General features: G+C 34.9%; 1 protein-coding gene across 1 annotated transcript in view; it reads right to left on the reverse strand.

The window, feature by feature from the left end:
- The window catches only part of XPO1 (exportin 1), a 40628-nt gene that overhangs the window by 19211 nt on the left and 4675 nt on the right, over positions 1-16742 (reverse strand). The window contains exons 3-4 of the mRNA XM_004691430.2: positions 12534-12635; positions 9091-9163 (exon numbers count right to left, since the gene is read on the reverse strand). Coding sequence (XP_004691487.1) covers positions 9091-9163; positions 12534-12635 — 175 coding nt within the window. The remainder of the gene's footprint in view (positions 1-9090; positions 9164-12533; positions 12636-16742) is intronic.

Below are 16742 nucleotides of genomic sequence, written 5' to 3' on the forward strand. Positions count from 1 at the left end.
AAAAAAAAAAAAAACAAAAAAGCTGTTTGGGCACTCCCTGGTGGCACAGCACTAAGAAGCTAAAGCCACTTCCACATGAGTTCAATCCCTGCCCTGGAGGTGACCCACACTGCAGGGCAGACCTCTCCTGACCACACCCACTGCTCCCCTCAGGAGTGTATATCTGTAGACCTGCCTGTTTTGCTCCCACGGTCTCTTGTGAATCCTATTACCGCCCCTGCACCTCTGGCCTATCCCCCAGTTCTGTATGCATAAATGAACAGATCTTAACACACTCACACACCAAAAGCTGTTTGGAGATCTCCACAGAGGAAACATGTGTTAGTTAAATTGGTTAAATTATACCAATTACTCAGGGTAATTCATCCTTGCATTAATACTTCATTAAATTATACTTTTCTGTGTTAATATCATTCATCAAAAAACAATTTTGATATTACTGACCCAATTTCCTGTACACATATTACTGTTATTAAAGCTCCCTCCCAAGACAATTAACTGAAAAAAGTAGCCATCATCTTAAATCTTTATACCAACAATACAGCTTAAAATTAGACTACTTTAAGATTAAAATGCATGACAATACCACAGACAAAAAGGACTCAGTACCATTCCTCTATATCTGTCATAAGTACCAAGAGAATATCTAATAAGTTTCCACTGCTGCCTCTATATAGTTACAATAAGACCTGGAAGCCTTTCTTAGTACCAGGTAGTAACAAAACAGGATCCACTGCTCCTTCAATGTTCCTGTTACCAATTAAATCATTAATTATTTTCAGCTCTTTTCAGTCTTCTGAAATTCACTATAGATGGAGCAAAGGGGAAACAGTATTCAAATAACTGGATGGTTCCCACAGAGACGTAGTCTACAGTAAAAATCTCTTTACAATGTTCAGTACCCTTCATCCCTACAACACTATAAATCCCAATTTAACAACCCTTCTTATCAAGTACTACCATACATAAAACCTTCTACTGCCAGGTATACAAAGCTTATTTGATCAAACCATAAACTTCTCCAAATCTTTTCCAAACTATAGTTTAGCCAAAAGTAAATAAAATCATCTTAAGAATAGCTTGACAGATTAAAAAACAAAAACAAAGCATAACAGTGGTGGTGTCACACAAATTATGGTAGAAAAAGCAAATTTTTACAAAATAGCTGTAAAGAACTGGCTTCTGAGATTTAACAAAAAATTATCTGAGACTTGACAGAAAAGGGTATTTTTTTCTGTGCTAAATGAAAGTTTAAGTTGCAAAAGAGACCCAAATTTCTTAGAACAAAGTACTGTCCTCAGCAATTCCACATTCAGTACACAGCATATTAAGCTGAAATTATAATCTTCCAATATTAACAAAGTGTATACATAAAGACGCTAGGATATTTCTTCTACCAGCTTTTCCTTGGGAATCAGGAAAAAGTTTTTATATGCCTGTGTGCACATATATACACATATACAAATATGTGAAAACAATCTCCAAACAAGAACATTTCACTACAGTTCTCCTAGTCTCTGTCCTTGCTAATCAAGTCCAGCTATATCGTGTGGCTAGTCTGTCATCAAAAGTGTTTCAAAGGCTTCCCACCATGATTTAGTGCATTTATAATACCCAAAGGACTCCCAAATCCCATTCTTCTCAGTATAAAGACAGTCACTTCAGAAGTTTTCAAACTAAACCTTTAAGTAATTTGCTCAACTGTTTCTTTTTAAAACAATATTTATTAATGCATAAGGAACTGGGGTACAGGCCAGAGACAGAGGGTGGTGAGAGGATTCACCAGAGACAGAGTTGGGGAGCAGAACAGGCAGATCAACAAAGTACACTGCTGAGGGTTGAAGCAGGGGCAAGAGAGACAGGAGAGGTCTGTGGTGCCTTGTGGGTCACCCCCAGGGCCCAGGTTCAGTGTTATTCTTTAAGCCTTTGCACTACCAAGGAGGGCCCTGAACTGTTACTTTTTTTTTTAATGATTTATTTTTTAAAATGATTTATTTATTTGTGCATATAGAACTGGGGTACAGACCTGAGGTGCAGGAGTGGTGAGAGGCTTCACCAGAGACAGAGCAGGGAGCAGACCAGGAAGATCGTTGAAGTACACAGCTGAGGGGAGCAGCAGGCACCTTGTGGATCACCTCTGGGGCAGGCAGGAATCGAACTCATGTGGAAGTGGCTTTAGCTTCTTAGTGCTGCGCTTTAACCCACTGTGCCACCAGGGAGGGCTCTGAACTGTTACTTTTTAAAAAGAACAGCCATTGACACACACAAAAACAAACTAGTAGAAAATGCCAAACTAGGGGCCTCCCTGGTAGAAAAGATTAATTATAAACGCAGCACTATGAAGCTATCAGCAGCCACTGCAGCACAAAATTCCATCCCCAGCCAGGGAAGTGACCCACCTGGTGCAGCAATCCTCTCCTGTCTCGCCTGCTGCTCCTTTCATCAGTGTATTTCAGTCAATCTGCCTATTCTTTCTGCTCCCCATTCTATCTCTAGTGAATCCTCTCACCTCCCCCCCATGCCTCTGGCCTGTACCCCAGTCCATGTATACATAATTAAATCAATCTTAAAAATAAATAAATAAATAAAAAAGAACCAAATAGTTACTGGAAGATAACTTGTGACATTAAGATTTCTAACCCGGGCCCTCCCTGGTGGCGCAGCGGGTTAAAGCACAGCATTGAGAAGCTAAAGCCACTTCCGCATGAGTTCGATTCCCGCCTGCCCCGGAGGTGACCACATGGCGTGGCAGACCTCTCCTGACCCGCCCGCTGCTCCCCTCAGCAGTGTACTTTGTCGATCTGCCTGTTCTGCTCCCCACTCTGTCTCTGGTGAAGCTCTCGCCGCCCCTGACCTCTGGCCTGTACCCCAGTTCTATATACACAAATAAATAAAAATCTTAAAAAAAAAAAAAAGATTTCTAAACCCAAGAATTATAGGTTTATGTATTTTATAATCCAACATTTTTTCCCTCAATGTTAAGAAAAATGCCTGACAGTCAATTTGAAATAAAAACAGCAATGTCATATAGAAACATAATCTTTCAGTTGAACAGTTATCTACCTAGATGAAAAGTGTACATAAATTCCATCTTAACTTAAAAGTCACACAACATCTTGCAAGTCATTTACACACCAATGTTAATAGTCTCTTACCCCAGGAATACAAATATTGGATACTCAAAAAACAAGGCAAAAGAAATGTTATCACTGAAGTGAGTTTCATAGGAGTCACTAAAAGCCTTTAATTAGTATTAGGGAATTTAATACTGACAAAATACTGATGGTGCCATATTTCCATAGAAGCAAAAACAGTACTGTCAACATTTAAATCATAAAGATGTACATTCGTTAGTATCTTTTCTCCTTCAGTTACTATATACCACAGAAAAATGGAAAACTTTAACATACTACTACAATGTAAAACTACAAACCAGTAAAATTGAGATCAATCCATTCTCAACTGTTATGCAAGAATTAAAGAGCCTAGTCAGCCTGACTTTAAATATTTTTTTCTAGAAACCTCTGAGATGCAAAGCGGGCAAACCCATTCACATGAATTAAACATTAGGTCAATTCTGTACCATCTTACAAAATCTACTGACCTTAAAAAAGAAGTCTTTCTAAAGTTAGTTTCTGACTTTTATTGCTATGTGGATATAAATAAAGGAGTAAATATTATTAGGTCTTGAGTAAAGGGCCTGTTAGGTAAGTTTCACATAATCTAAAATTTTGGCGGGTCTAAATTGTTACCTTAATCAAACAGACAGAAAATAGTTCCTGTCAATTATGTATGATGCTAAAATGTAACACACCTTGAAATAACTGCCTTATTTTTAAATTATGAAAATATTTTGATTCAGTATCAGTTATCTTCTATCATCCCATAGTGGTTTGAAACACAAAAATACGTAAGATGAGCGTGCCTGTCAAGTCTGAGATTGGTTATAACAACCATCTGAAGTTCAATGGCAATTAACAGCATTACCTTACAATACAAATACTTAACAAATACATATTATGTGAAAAATGCTCAACAGCATTAGTCATTTGGAAATGTAAATTAAAACCACAATGCATTATAGAAGCCATTATATATGCAAACATAAATGACTAAACTGAAAACACTGGAGATACCAAACTTTGGTGAGAAGGTGAAGCATATTTATATACGGTCAGAGTTCAAATATAAAAATGATACAATCATTTTAGGAAAACAGTAGAGCAATTAAACATACATTCAGTACATGATTCAAATAATCAAATAAAGAGAGGTGGGAATAGGAGGGTAAAGTGAAGTTGTACATATATACAGTAGTTTAATGTGTATGTTAAATAAACCTTAATAAAAGCTAAAAAAAAAGGGGGGGAATTCAAATAGCTTTTACAAGTCAGTATTATCTATAGAAAATATATCAAACATGTTCTTCATGTATATAAATGGGAGATCTGAAGCATGGCAGTGACATTAATTCTATGCTCAAGAAATACTACATTACCTACCATAAGGGACACACAAACACACAAAAGTTTATATGAGTTTCAAACAGGAAGTCACACCACAACTTCCAAGATAACTTGAGAGTAAGCTATGCTAATTTGGTAAAATGGAGACAATTAATTAATGAAAAAAGGCTAGAAATACACATACTGGTTACTCAGACTTCACATGGGAGGCACAAAGAGCTTCCTACCCATTATTGCTTTTATCATATTTCAATGTTTTAAGATTCCACCAAAAGGTAAAATAATTAATTTATAAAAGATCATAACGTTAGTAGATGCAATCATGTACCTCATTTCAAAGGAACCACTAAACTAAGTAAAACCTTTCAGGTAGTTAACAGTGGCTTGTCAACTTTCTAAAAATCAAGACATATAATCACACAACTCAAAAACCTGCCCAAAGATTTCTTGGCTTCCCAGTTTCTAAAATGTCCAATCGTGACTATCAATTTTAAGTTTCATCACTCCCCTAATCAATATGATCAAGTTAAATAAAATGAAATGATCTGTAAGATGCCTTAACAAATGAAAACAATCCTCCACTTTATGTAGGGTTTACCCGGATAATTAAAGTTGATAAGCAGCCAAGATAAGAGAATTCAACAACACTGAAAATCTTAAACAGGACTTCAGTGAATAGTTACCACTCCCTACTTGGAAATGGTATTTCCCACTTACAAATACATAAAACAAAAAGTACTGGCATAGTCATTAGACCCTTAACAGTAATGAAGTGGGATAATATTAAATGAGTGATAAGCCATTCATTAACTGAATTATATACTGAACACCTATGCAAACAGTAAGAATGCTGCCATCATGAAGCTTATATTTTGGGGAATAGGGAAGATTGAGAGAAAGAACAAGGATAGCTAAGGACAAAAAATGTTATGTTGGGGAGAGCACTTGCTAACCCTCTCCTCTACCACACAAACCAAATTGTAACATTTTTCTGTCTCAAAAACAAAAACCAGAACAATGTAGTAAAACCTTACATTACAGTTATATGTAAGTGTACATTTAAGTACAAGTAAATTAATTAAAATATAATGGTTATAGCTTCCTTACTGCAAAGGAAAAAAACCAACCTTCTACACAATGTCTTAAAAATTTTCCTTACTTTTCTAATTATCATCTGCATGTCTTCTGCTCACTGAAATTCTATTAATCTGTGATCTTCTGGTATAGGATATACTAAGGGAACATACAGCAAGAGATAATCTATAATCCATTTGTTTTGCAGATAAGTGTATTTTTTATCTGAAGTTTTAATAGCAAGACATTAATTTTCTCATTTTACTTTTTATTAAAATTATGTACTTTAATTTTTAAGACATAATGAATGCTACGGCACTATTTAAAAGACTACAGTATAGTGTATAACTTTTATATGCACCAAGAAAACAAAATATTTGTATGACTCATTTTATTGCAGTAGTCGAGAGCTAAACCCTCAATTTCTCCAAGTCAAGCATAAACCAAAGTTACTTATGCATGAAGGAAAATAAACCTTCAGGAATATTAGAATGCTTTGAGAGATGCATCGTAAGATTTAAAAGGTTTTCGAGTACAACTATATTTAAGGTAGTAAAATTGATAAAGTACTGACTTTTTTGTCCAAGAGAAATACCATTAAAAACATAAAAATTGTTATTGCATGCCTGAATCTAGAGTTTACTAACAAACTCTGGGGTGGGTATTTTACATGCACTTTTTAATAGTGAGAGTCTATGGGACTTCCCAGGTAAAGAAGAGATTCAAAGACAGTCCTATCAAGATAGCCAGCCACTGCAGCACGGAGTTTGATTTCCTGCAGGCCAGGGAGGCAACCTAAAAGGCATAGTAGACCTCTCACCTATCTTATCCACTGCTCCTCTCAGCAGTGAATTTCAGTACATCTGTCTGTTCTGCTCCCCAATCTCTCTGGTGAATTCTCAAAAAAGCCTATGCCACAGCTCTGGCTTACATCCCAGTTCTTGTATACGTAAACAAATTTTTATTAAAAAAAACTTAAGTCTATAAAAGACTGTAAAGTTATAGCATACTTTTATCAACATGTAAGGTAACTAACAATGACAACCTTGAGTGTGTGACATCTCTAAGTACTTTTTAAAAAAAATTCCACCAGGGAAGGACCTCTAAGTACTTTTACAAAGTTAACAGCCCATTTAAACATATCATTAGTACTGGGGATGGGGTGAGTAGCCAGAGAGAGAGATGCAAGGGAAAAGGTAATGTTGATATTTTGAAAATATGTTTGCTGAGAAATGAAGTTATCTTGGTCATATAGAATAGGTACACATTGAATTACAAAAAAAATCCTCATAAGTCAGTCAAAATAATCACCAACTCTTCCCCCTCCAATTTTTTCAAACAATATAGGTTTTTATGTAGTCTGTGTGGCCCCTGAAATGTGTGTATTTGCTACTTATATATAAATATATGAGAGCTAATGGCAACTTTTAACTGCAACTTTGGTATAGAATAAAAACATCACTCCCACTCATGGAAAGCACAAAATACCAAATCATCAGGTAAGCCCATTAACTTCTAATTTTTCATTCTAAGCCTGGTAAAATAATTTTAATGATGCACAAGATCTTGAGGATTCTCTAGTATAATCCTATGTGATAAGAAATAAAAGGACTTACTGGGGAGGTACTACTTCTTCCCTATCATTTAATTTTTTTTTTCTTTAAAAGGGCAACTATGTCACCTTTTCAAAGGAGAGATTTTAGCAAAGTCAGACATATAAATAAAAAATGTTTAGAAATTGGGGCTTCCCTAGTGTCCTAGGAGTTAAGTCTCAGCAATATCACATCTATGACCTGATCCCCAGCCACAGAGCTAACCCACATATGGCACAACAGGCCTCTCCTTCTCTCAAAGGTCTCCTTCTCTCACCAGATGTTCCCCTTAGCCATCTTTTAGTAAATCTGCTTGTTTTGCTCCCTATTCTGTCTCTGTCAAATCCTCTCATTCCCTATATCTCTGGCCTACAACCCCAGTTCTGCTATGCAACAGTAAATAAATTATTTTTTAAAAGTGCTGGAAATTATGACCACCTGATTATTAGGCAAATCTTTTTACCTTCTGAGGAAAAAATGTCAAGATCATCAACATATTTGTGACAAAGTCTCTCCAAGATGAGATGTAAAATTCATCATAAATATCAACTAAAAACTGGCAAGGGTGTAAATTATGGATAAACCAACAAGAGTACAACAAACAGTGTCTGAACATTTATGCACAATTTCACTGATAAGCTAAGAAAATAAAATGTATCAACTTATTTAGAGAGGAAGGTTTATGTAGTTATTTTTTCTTTAATAGACCTTTGGGTGGGAGGACTTCTGAAATAACAGGTTCAGCAATCTGAAATGTCAAAGTAAAAACTTACAGTAATACCATGAAACCTACAGATATGGCAGCTATCTGCATTATCATTCATAATCTGTATTTTATGATATAAGGATACAGCCATTAAAAAGTCTTATTCACTGTAAACCAATGTTATCTCAAAAATAAAAAAAGGGGGCTCCTCCCTGGTGGCGCAATGGTATTAGGACACAGCACTGCAAGCTAGCCACAGCAGCCTCAGGGTGAGTTCGGTCCCCAGCCCTGGAAGTGACCCACACGGTGTGGCAGACTTCTCCTGTCTTGCCCACTGCTCTCTTCAGCAGTGTACTTTGTTGATCTGCCTACACTGCTCTCCACTGTGTCTCTGGTGAATCCTCTTACCATCTCCTCTGGCCTGTACCCCAGTTCTGTATGCATAAATAAATAAATCTTTAAAATAAATAAATAAATAAAGGTCTCATTCACTTCTAGTGCGCTACCTAGATCTCAAAATTTTATAAGTCAGACAAGCCAAGTTAAATTACTAACAAAGAGATAAGCAAGTTAAAAAAAAGATAATACCTTAAAACTCAATAGTCAAAGAAAGGGGACACACTTTAATATAAGAAGCCATCAGAAATAGTATAACCTTTATAAAATCCAGACTTCTCAGTGATAAACAAATGATGTAAGTCAGGTAACACATATGAATAATACTACATATAACTGCATTAGCCCTCCTAAGTGTTAACTTCACCCCACATTCCTCAAACTGTTACAGCATCACATCTTCACTTTCTGCTATGCCCTCATATTTAAAAATGTCATCTATCCTAAGATACAGCAGATTTCCAAAAGGTTAAATCCTCCTTAGTTTCCAAAGTTGGTATTTCCTTTGCTGTTAAATTTACATATTACTGCATTACAATACTGATATTAGTCATTTAATGGTAGACAAGTATTAAGAATACATATCCAAATTTCACTCATTTCAGACATGGTCTAAGAATAACTATTAGTTGATACACATTTTCCACCACAACATTTATGGCAAAGCATTTAAACAGCTATCTTCACCCACAGATAACCTTCACCCTCTGTAAAATCTGTACCACATGATAAAAGCAGTAATCTCCACTGTAGCTTAAGAAACTATTCAGAATTCACCTCTCCCCCATCCATACTCAACTGAAACTGCCAGGAAAAATAAAATTTAATTTTACAATTCTTTAAAATACTTTCCTACCTTCACATTGGTTCCTCGGAAGAATCTTCCACCTTGTTTTTATCACATTTTCCAAAATTTGTAGTCCATAATACTGAAAAATTGGAGAATAGAAGCATATGAGTATATTGTTACAAGACTGGCAACTTTCAGGATTCACAAATGGACAGACATTCACACATTTACATCTAAAGTTTCAAAAACATTATGCTACCAAGTTTAATTACAAATATTAAACAAGGATCTATTCACCCATATACTGAGTTTTCATGCATTTTCCTTACTTTGTTTACTACTCTATTTAATGTCCTGCTGTTTATACATGCTCACACCAGTAGGAAAAAACAAATAAAAAGCCCTTTAGCAGCCAAATGGGCTTATCTGTAGAAGAAAAAATAGCAGCCAGGTATGAATTCACAGCATAAATGACTGCTTATAGGCTCACGTACTTTAACACGACCAGGCTCCTAAGAATTTAGCAGCTTGGATGCTCTCAAGCTTCCTACCATCCTCTAGGAGTTGTAAGCTTTTGGCCAAGTATTAAAGTATTGTCACAGATACTTTCCAAATAAAGCGTTTACAAACATCACTGGTGTGTTACTTAAGGAGCAGCAAGACAGCCCACGGGTGTATTTTAAATTTTAATCCCACCCTTAAAGTTGCTATTTCTACTAATTTAAAGATAAACTTTTGTGCACAGTCAAAATAATACACAAATGCATGTTGCAATCTGTATCTACCTTTCAGGTATTCCTTCCTATGAAAATTAATAAACACAGACACCACTTTCAAGTCATTTTATCCCTCCTGTTGATTACTCACTCTAAATAGTCAACAACATTTATAAGAATTTACAATGCTCCAGGAGTTACTACCCAAAATAATTACCATGACCAATTAGTGTGGATAGACAAGAGGAAGAAAAGGACAAAATTGTTGTGGCATTATTTTCACTGGATGAATTAGGGAACAATCAGCTACAATACCTGAAAGGTAAACTCATTCATACATAGTCATATAACCTCAGATTGCAAGTTTTGGCTGAGAATAAGAGTTCATCTTTAAAATGGTTAGTCATCACACAATAAAATAGGAGCATTATTAGTATTTCAACCAAAGGGATCATGTGAATGCTCATTTTATCCAAAGCACAATATAGACTGTCCCAAACTACATTGTGCTCAAACAGTAAATGTTTTTGCTGTTTTCTTTCATTTTAACATTTCATACTTCAGGAAAATTTCATAATTTCAACTCAAACCCTACAATTGCAAAATAATCCTTAAGAGAGTTTCAAAATGAAAACTAAGTCAAAGCAAAATTCTAAAATTTGATGCCATTAAAAGGTTTCATAACCAGCAGTAAATAGTGAGGCTTTCTATCCCCTATTTATACCTTTTTATGGTCTAGGTCTCAGAAAAATATGAGAGAAAAAAGGATACATTTATGATTAGCTAGAATTTCAAATTAACAAAAAAACCCCCCACATTTCTCTAAAAACCTTTTATAATTATATAGACATAAAATCAGATTATCAAAATTTTATTAAGACAATGTTTTTACTACAGGGAATATACATCATCTTGAAAATGTTCAACCTATTAAAAGATCATCAAGGGAAAAAAAAAGCCTAAGAAAGAAAATCCATCAAAAATATACCACTAACAACCTTAATGACTTTACCGTTCATTATTTTATTATTTTCAATTTTACACCTTTTAACTGAATACTTCCCCTTTCTTTAATGTTACATTCCTTATTTACTTCATATCTGATACTTTGTTACCTAATTATTAACTCCCAGTAGTTCTTTCTCCAAATGTAAAAAGGTAGCCTAAATACAATCCATATTTTCATCTTATTGTCAATAGGGTTGTAATAGGAAGCCCAATAAATGCTTTTTATAAGGTATATATTATCGCTATAATATCCTAAAACTCAACTTCTTAGATTTTAAGGATCTACATGAGAGAATTCACATTTCTTTGAATAAGAATACTTTGGTCCAAAATCTGAAGGCAAATATCTAGTTTGGAAATACTGAGAAGTAATCCAAACACATTGTAAAGATTACATTTCAGGACTTGAGAAATCCACTGCTGAGTTATGAAGATGAGGGACAGATAACAGCAAAGACTAAATGAAAAAATAAATGCATGAAATGATCCCTATGGTAGAAATTTCTACTGAGCCCTTAGAAATACTTATTTTATGCATTGAATTCCCCCTTTCCCCTCCCACCACCCATGAAACAAAAACAATTGATGAACAGAATTCAGTTAAAGGGAATCAAAAGGGTAGACCTTGTGGAGGCCTGCCGTCAAAGCCTAGCTGTGTCAGTTGCACAGGAAGACACCCCTTTTCTTCCTATTACAAGCAATCAACATAATGGAACATTATGATTAATATCAGGTAGTGTTAACATCTTTAAAGAAAAAAAAATGATTGCATCAAAGCCAAATGTCATAGTGCATAAATTTAGCACCAAATCATTTGTAATTTATGTAAATGGAAGAATTCTTTACCTGTTGCTTTCTTTCTGTTCCTCTAATCATCTCATTTTTCACAAGACAAAATTGAGTTTTTAAAAATACTGTTGATAAATCAACTTAAACATTAGTAATGTCTGTCAGTATAAAAAGCAAAATTTACCAGGCAAGCAAACAGGCAAACACTGTTAAGTTACTTAAGGTTAGCACTTTGAGGAAGTTCTGGACCGTATTTTTGCCCTAAAATTTACAAGATGTCAAAACTAATTAATATTTTAAAACTGTTAATTAATACAGTCTGATTTCAGAAACAGATGTGAACATGGCTATTTTCTGTTTTAACACAATGTATAACAAGTGGAAACCTTGTGTGTATTAAACAGAATGCCATGCATGGTATTTATTACTTTAAGGCAGTTTAAAGAAAAGTGTGAATCATCAAGTCTAAAACAGTCAAAACACATTTTTGATCAACCCTTCTGTTCAAACTTAAGAAAAAAGGACCTGAATTATAACATTTTCAATTGCAAATAAAAACGGAGTGCTGTCCCATTAAATGCATTGGTACCATGGAGTAGGGTTTTACGCTGCCCATACAACTTGGTGCTGGAGGTGCCTAGCCTGTATTATATTGATTACTTGCCCAAAATAATTCCTCTAATGTTGTTTCGTCTCTGAATAACATTGAGAATTTATTCTACTTAAATCTATACACATTCTAGAAAGAGAGAGAAAAAAAATAACAAACAACAAAAAGAGCCACCTTGCATACTAGTCCCAATTACAAAACTTCATTCATAATTCTCAGGACTATTTGCAAGAATTCTATGTTTAAGACTAAATTTTGAAATTAGTTAACAGTATTAAAGGATTTGAGATAAACAAATGCTAATATTAAAAATGAGATACCTTCCTCAAAGTTTATGACTGGAAGAAAAGAAGAAATAATGGATTTTAAAACCACCACTTGCTTACTTTCGTGTTCATATTCTGTGAAAATTCCAAAATTGTGTCAACTCTTGTCCACGCATCAGGGTGCTCCTTTAAGTGTGTCAACACTTCTTGAGCCATTCTTTGCTAAAATAATATACAAAAAGAATTTTAAGATCACTTGTTATTTTGAATCATTAAAATCATTAAAAATGTGTTGTCACTGCTCAAATTATCAAGCTTCAATTAAATATGGGGATTTTTATTCCATAAACCAGATTTTTCTCCTGCAATCTGCCTTACATGATCTTAAAACAGAACTTAAATTCAACAAATGTTAAAGAAAATATACTGATGTAAATGTGTTCTCAAATTTTACAATTAATCCAAAGGAGCAAACAAAAATTCTCATTCACTTATATATATATATATATTACTCTGCTTTACAAGAGTCACCAAAATATCCCTAACAAACTTGAAAAGCTCACTTCATGAGAAGACAAAGGAAAAACTAGGTCAAAGCAAGAACATGTATCTCAAAATCCTACAGCTAAATATAAAACCTCAAGTCTCTGACTTGAAAAAATGGCCTTTAAATTTACTGTTAACATACCTTTTCACCTATCCTCTGAAAAATCTAACTTCCTATTTAAATCTAATTTTGAAACTCTCCCCTTTTTGTTTTCATATTTAAAAGATGCAAACCAAGAAAGTACTATGTAGTCATCACCTATATTTAACAAATGCTAACATTTTTATTATTCTTGTATTTTTCTTTTAAACCTAAAAGATCTAAAACTTACACAAGTCATGTTTTATACCTATTCTCCAGTGTCAGTCATTTCCTTTATCTAGTGATAATCATCTTCATGACTTGTGTCTTTTTTGGTTCATATTTCTGCAGAATGTGTATAAGCTTCATATACAACTGTGAAGTGATTAAATTTTATTTGAAGAGTATGTTATGGAATACAAACTGCAGTCTTTTGCAATTTCTCTTTTTCACCTGTTATATAGCTATCCCCCCACTAAAAGCTTTAGGGAGGCATGACTGACACAAGTGAGTTTTAAAGATCTACCCATGTTGACACTATGTATCTAGTTTCATATAAACCATTAAAGTTTTACTTATGACTGAAATGCCACATATTATCAAAAGCTTTGAATTTTATTGCTCACCCCCCCAAAAGCAACAACTTAGCTTTTTTAACCGTACATAGCTCAACTTGATTTTTCTTTTAGTCTATTTCTGTATCTTACATTATAGCAAAAAATAAAGCTCCACTGTTTTAGTCTCATCCTTCTCTGAGGCTTATTTATTTGATCAGGCCTTAATAAGCTAGAATGGATCAAAAAAGTAAGGGGAGAGATGCATTCTTATTTCACTCATCTCTGATACAGGTACCTAACAACCTTATTTGTTTTCATTCTAACTTGCAAAATAAAGCACCTTTCTATTTTGGCCATAATGTTAAAAAATTCTTTCTCAAGAAGCAGATACATCACATTCATGACTTCCCCATTAATCACTCAAAAACAATATGTACCATTTAAAATATATAGTCACTAAGTTAGGTAATGGTTCTGTACTCTGATAACACCATTATAATGAACCACCAGCAAACTTGTGATTCCACAGTGAGGGTCTGGTGTTAGATTATAAATTCTTAAATACTGATATCTAACTAGAACAAAAACCTAACTATAGACTTACATATAAAACAGTAAACAATAAGGTTATAGGATAGCAAGAACCATGCCTAGTAAGTTATTTCCTCAAGATACTATCAGAGGTTTGTCAGGTCTTATACAGGATCAGCTTTCTATCTATGTGTAATTCTTCCCATCATTCAGTTCAATCTGTGCACAAACCGTGTTTTTCTTTTAATCAATTTTACTCCTAAGTTATTTCTACCTTTTGCATCCTAATGTCTTATTTTGCCATAATCCCACTATCCCCACCTAAAGTTCCTTTAACTTAAAAAAATCTAGAATTTACAGATAGAAAAAAATTAAGAAAAATCTGACACCTCCCTGTTACTAATTAGATAATGGAAATATTTTAGCTGCTAAGCATTAAAAGTTGAAGACACTTAGAAACCAATACTGGGGGCTCTCCCTGGTGGCCCAAGGTGTTACACTGTGGAATTCTCCCGACCCACCCACTACTCCAGCAATGTGTTTCGTTCCATCTGCCTGTTTAGCTCCCCTTTCTGTCTCTGGTGAATCCTCTCACATACCTCTGGCCTGCACAACAGTACTTGTATGCATAAGTAAATAAATCTTAAAAAAAAAAAAAAAAAAACAATACTGAAGAAAACTTCAAACTCTTCTATAACTCTTCTATAACTATTACAGTAGTCCCTAATGTCACAGTGCTAAATATCCTATTAACTATCCAGATGCAAAATTCCACCTTTAGGTTAAAAGCTACCCAACTTTTAGAGATAGGACTCTAATTTCTAAACCTGTTTACTTATCTTAAAAAATTTTTTTATTTATTTATGGATGCAAGAACTGGGGTACAGGCCAGAGGTGTGGGAGGTGAGAGGATTCATCAGAGAGAAAATGGGAGCAGAACAGGCACATTGACTAAAACTGCTGAGGGCGAACAGTGGGCGGAACAGGCGAGGTCTGCCAGGCCATGTAGGTCACCACCCTTGCTGGGGATGGAACTTACGCTGTAGTGGCTGCCAGTAGCTTCATAGTGCTGTGCTTTTAGCCCCTTGCACCACTAGGGAGGGACCACTTTGCTCATTTTTTTTTTTAAAGATTTATTTGTGCATAAAGAATTGGGGTACAGGCCAGAGGCTCAGGGGCAGTGAGTGAAAGGCTTCACCAGAGACAGAGTGGGGAACAGAAAAGGCAGATCGACAAAGTACACTGCTGAGGGGAGCAGCGGGCGGGCCAGGAGAGGTCTGCCACGCCATGTGGTCAACTCCCAGGCAGGCGGGAATCGAACTCATGCAGAAGCGGCTTTAGATTCTCAGTGCTGTGCTTTAACCAGCTGCACCACCAGGGAGGGCCACTTTGCTCATCTTTAACTAAGTAAACAATTTATGGATTATCATTATCCAACTGAATTGTCACATGAAACATACACTAAGTTCTTTTAGAAAATTTTTCCTGTATACATTGAAAACATTTATAAACATTTTCCTAACTTACTTCTTATGTACAAAGTAAATTTACGAAGCCAAATTTAAAACAAATTATTAAACTTCCATATTGTGAAACATTATTAGAAGTAGGGTTACAACATGGCCCTTCCCTGGTGTTAAAGCACAGCACTATAAAGCCAGCCATAGCCACTTCAGCATAAGTTCAATCCCAGCCACGAGACCTACACGGCACCGTAGATCCACCCGCTGGTCTCCTCAGCAGTGTACTTAGGCAATCTGCCTGTTCTGCCCCTAACACTCTGCCTTTAGCAAATTCTCTCACCGCCCCTTCAGCTCTGGCCTGTACACCACATTCTATATGGATAAAAAAAACTTAAAAAAAAAAAAAAAAAAAAAAAAGCAGGGTCACAACATATACTGCACTATAAAAAATTATAGCCATTTCAGTAATAAGTCTGCAACACTTTTTAAATTCATTTACCCTTAAAATGTTATAAAGTTGGTTAAACAATGGTAGTAGCTGAATGAGGTGAAAAACTTAAAACACCCATCTTCTAATAACTACAGACCTATACTTTTAATAGTCAAAAATCTAATCCAACTTCACTACATGAGTTTTAACCAACCATTTTCACATTTTCTTTCAAAAGCAGCTGCTTTCCACATATCCACGTTAGAATGAAGCTGAAGCTTAAAAAGTTTCACAACGAATATAAACCATTATTGGACAACCACAATGTATATATAACAAATGTGGATGAAATAACTTTTTGAGGACTGTTTTGAGAGACAGTAACAATGATCAAAAGCCCCCAAAAGTCTAAATGGAACAAACATACAGAAATCACTGCATAGTAATTTTTTCCCATGTATACAACTTCCATGGTGACTTTCCCTTTTAAATTCTTTCTTAGCAATAACTTAATAATGTTCAAGTTCAGAAAGAAATATCTTTTGGAGGTGTTAATAGTCTTATACCATTGCCTCTTGGACTATCTATAAAAGATACCACTATCTACTTTTCAGGTATCTAAAAAAAATAGGACAGCATTCAGGATTTAACTGTGTAAATAAAAAGTATTATCTCAGCTTTCCTGGTGGCCCTGGGTTAAGTCTCAGCACTATCACCTCT

Source organism: Condylura cristata, unplaced genomic scaffold (assembly GCF_000260355.1).
Source record: "Condylura cristata isolate star-nosed mole 26May11 unplaced genomic scaffold, ConCri1.0 scaffold00031, whole genome shotgun sequence".
NCBI classification, from domain to species: domain Eukaryota; kingdom Metazoa; phylum Chordata; class Mammalia; order Eulipotyphla; family Talpidae; genus Condylura; species Condylura cristata.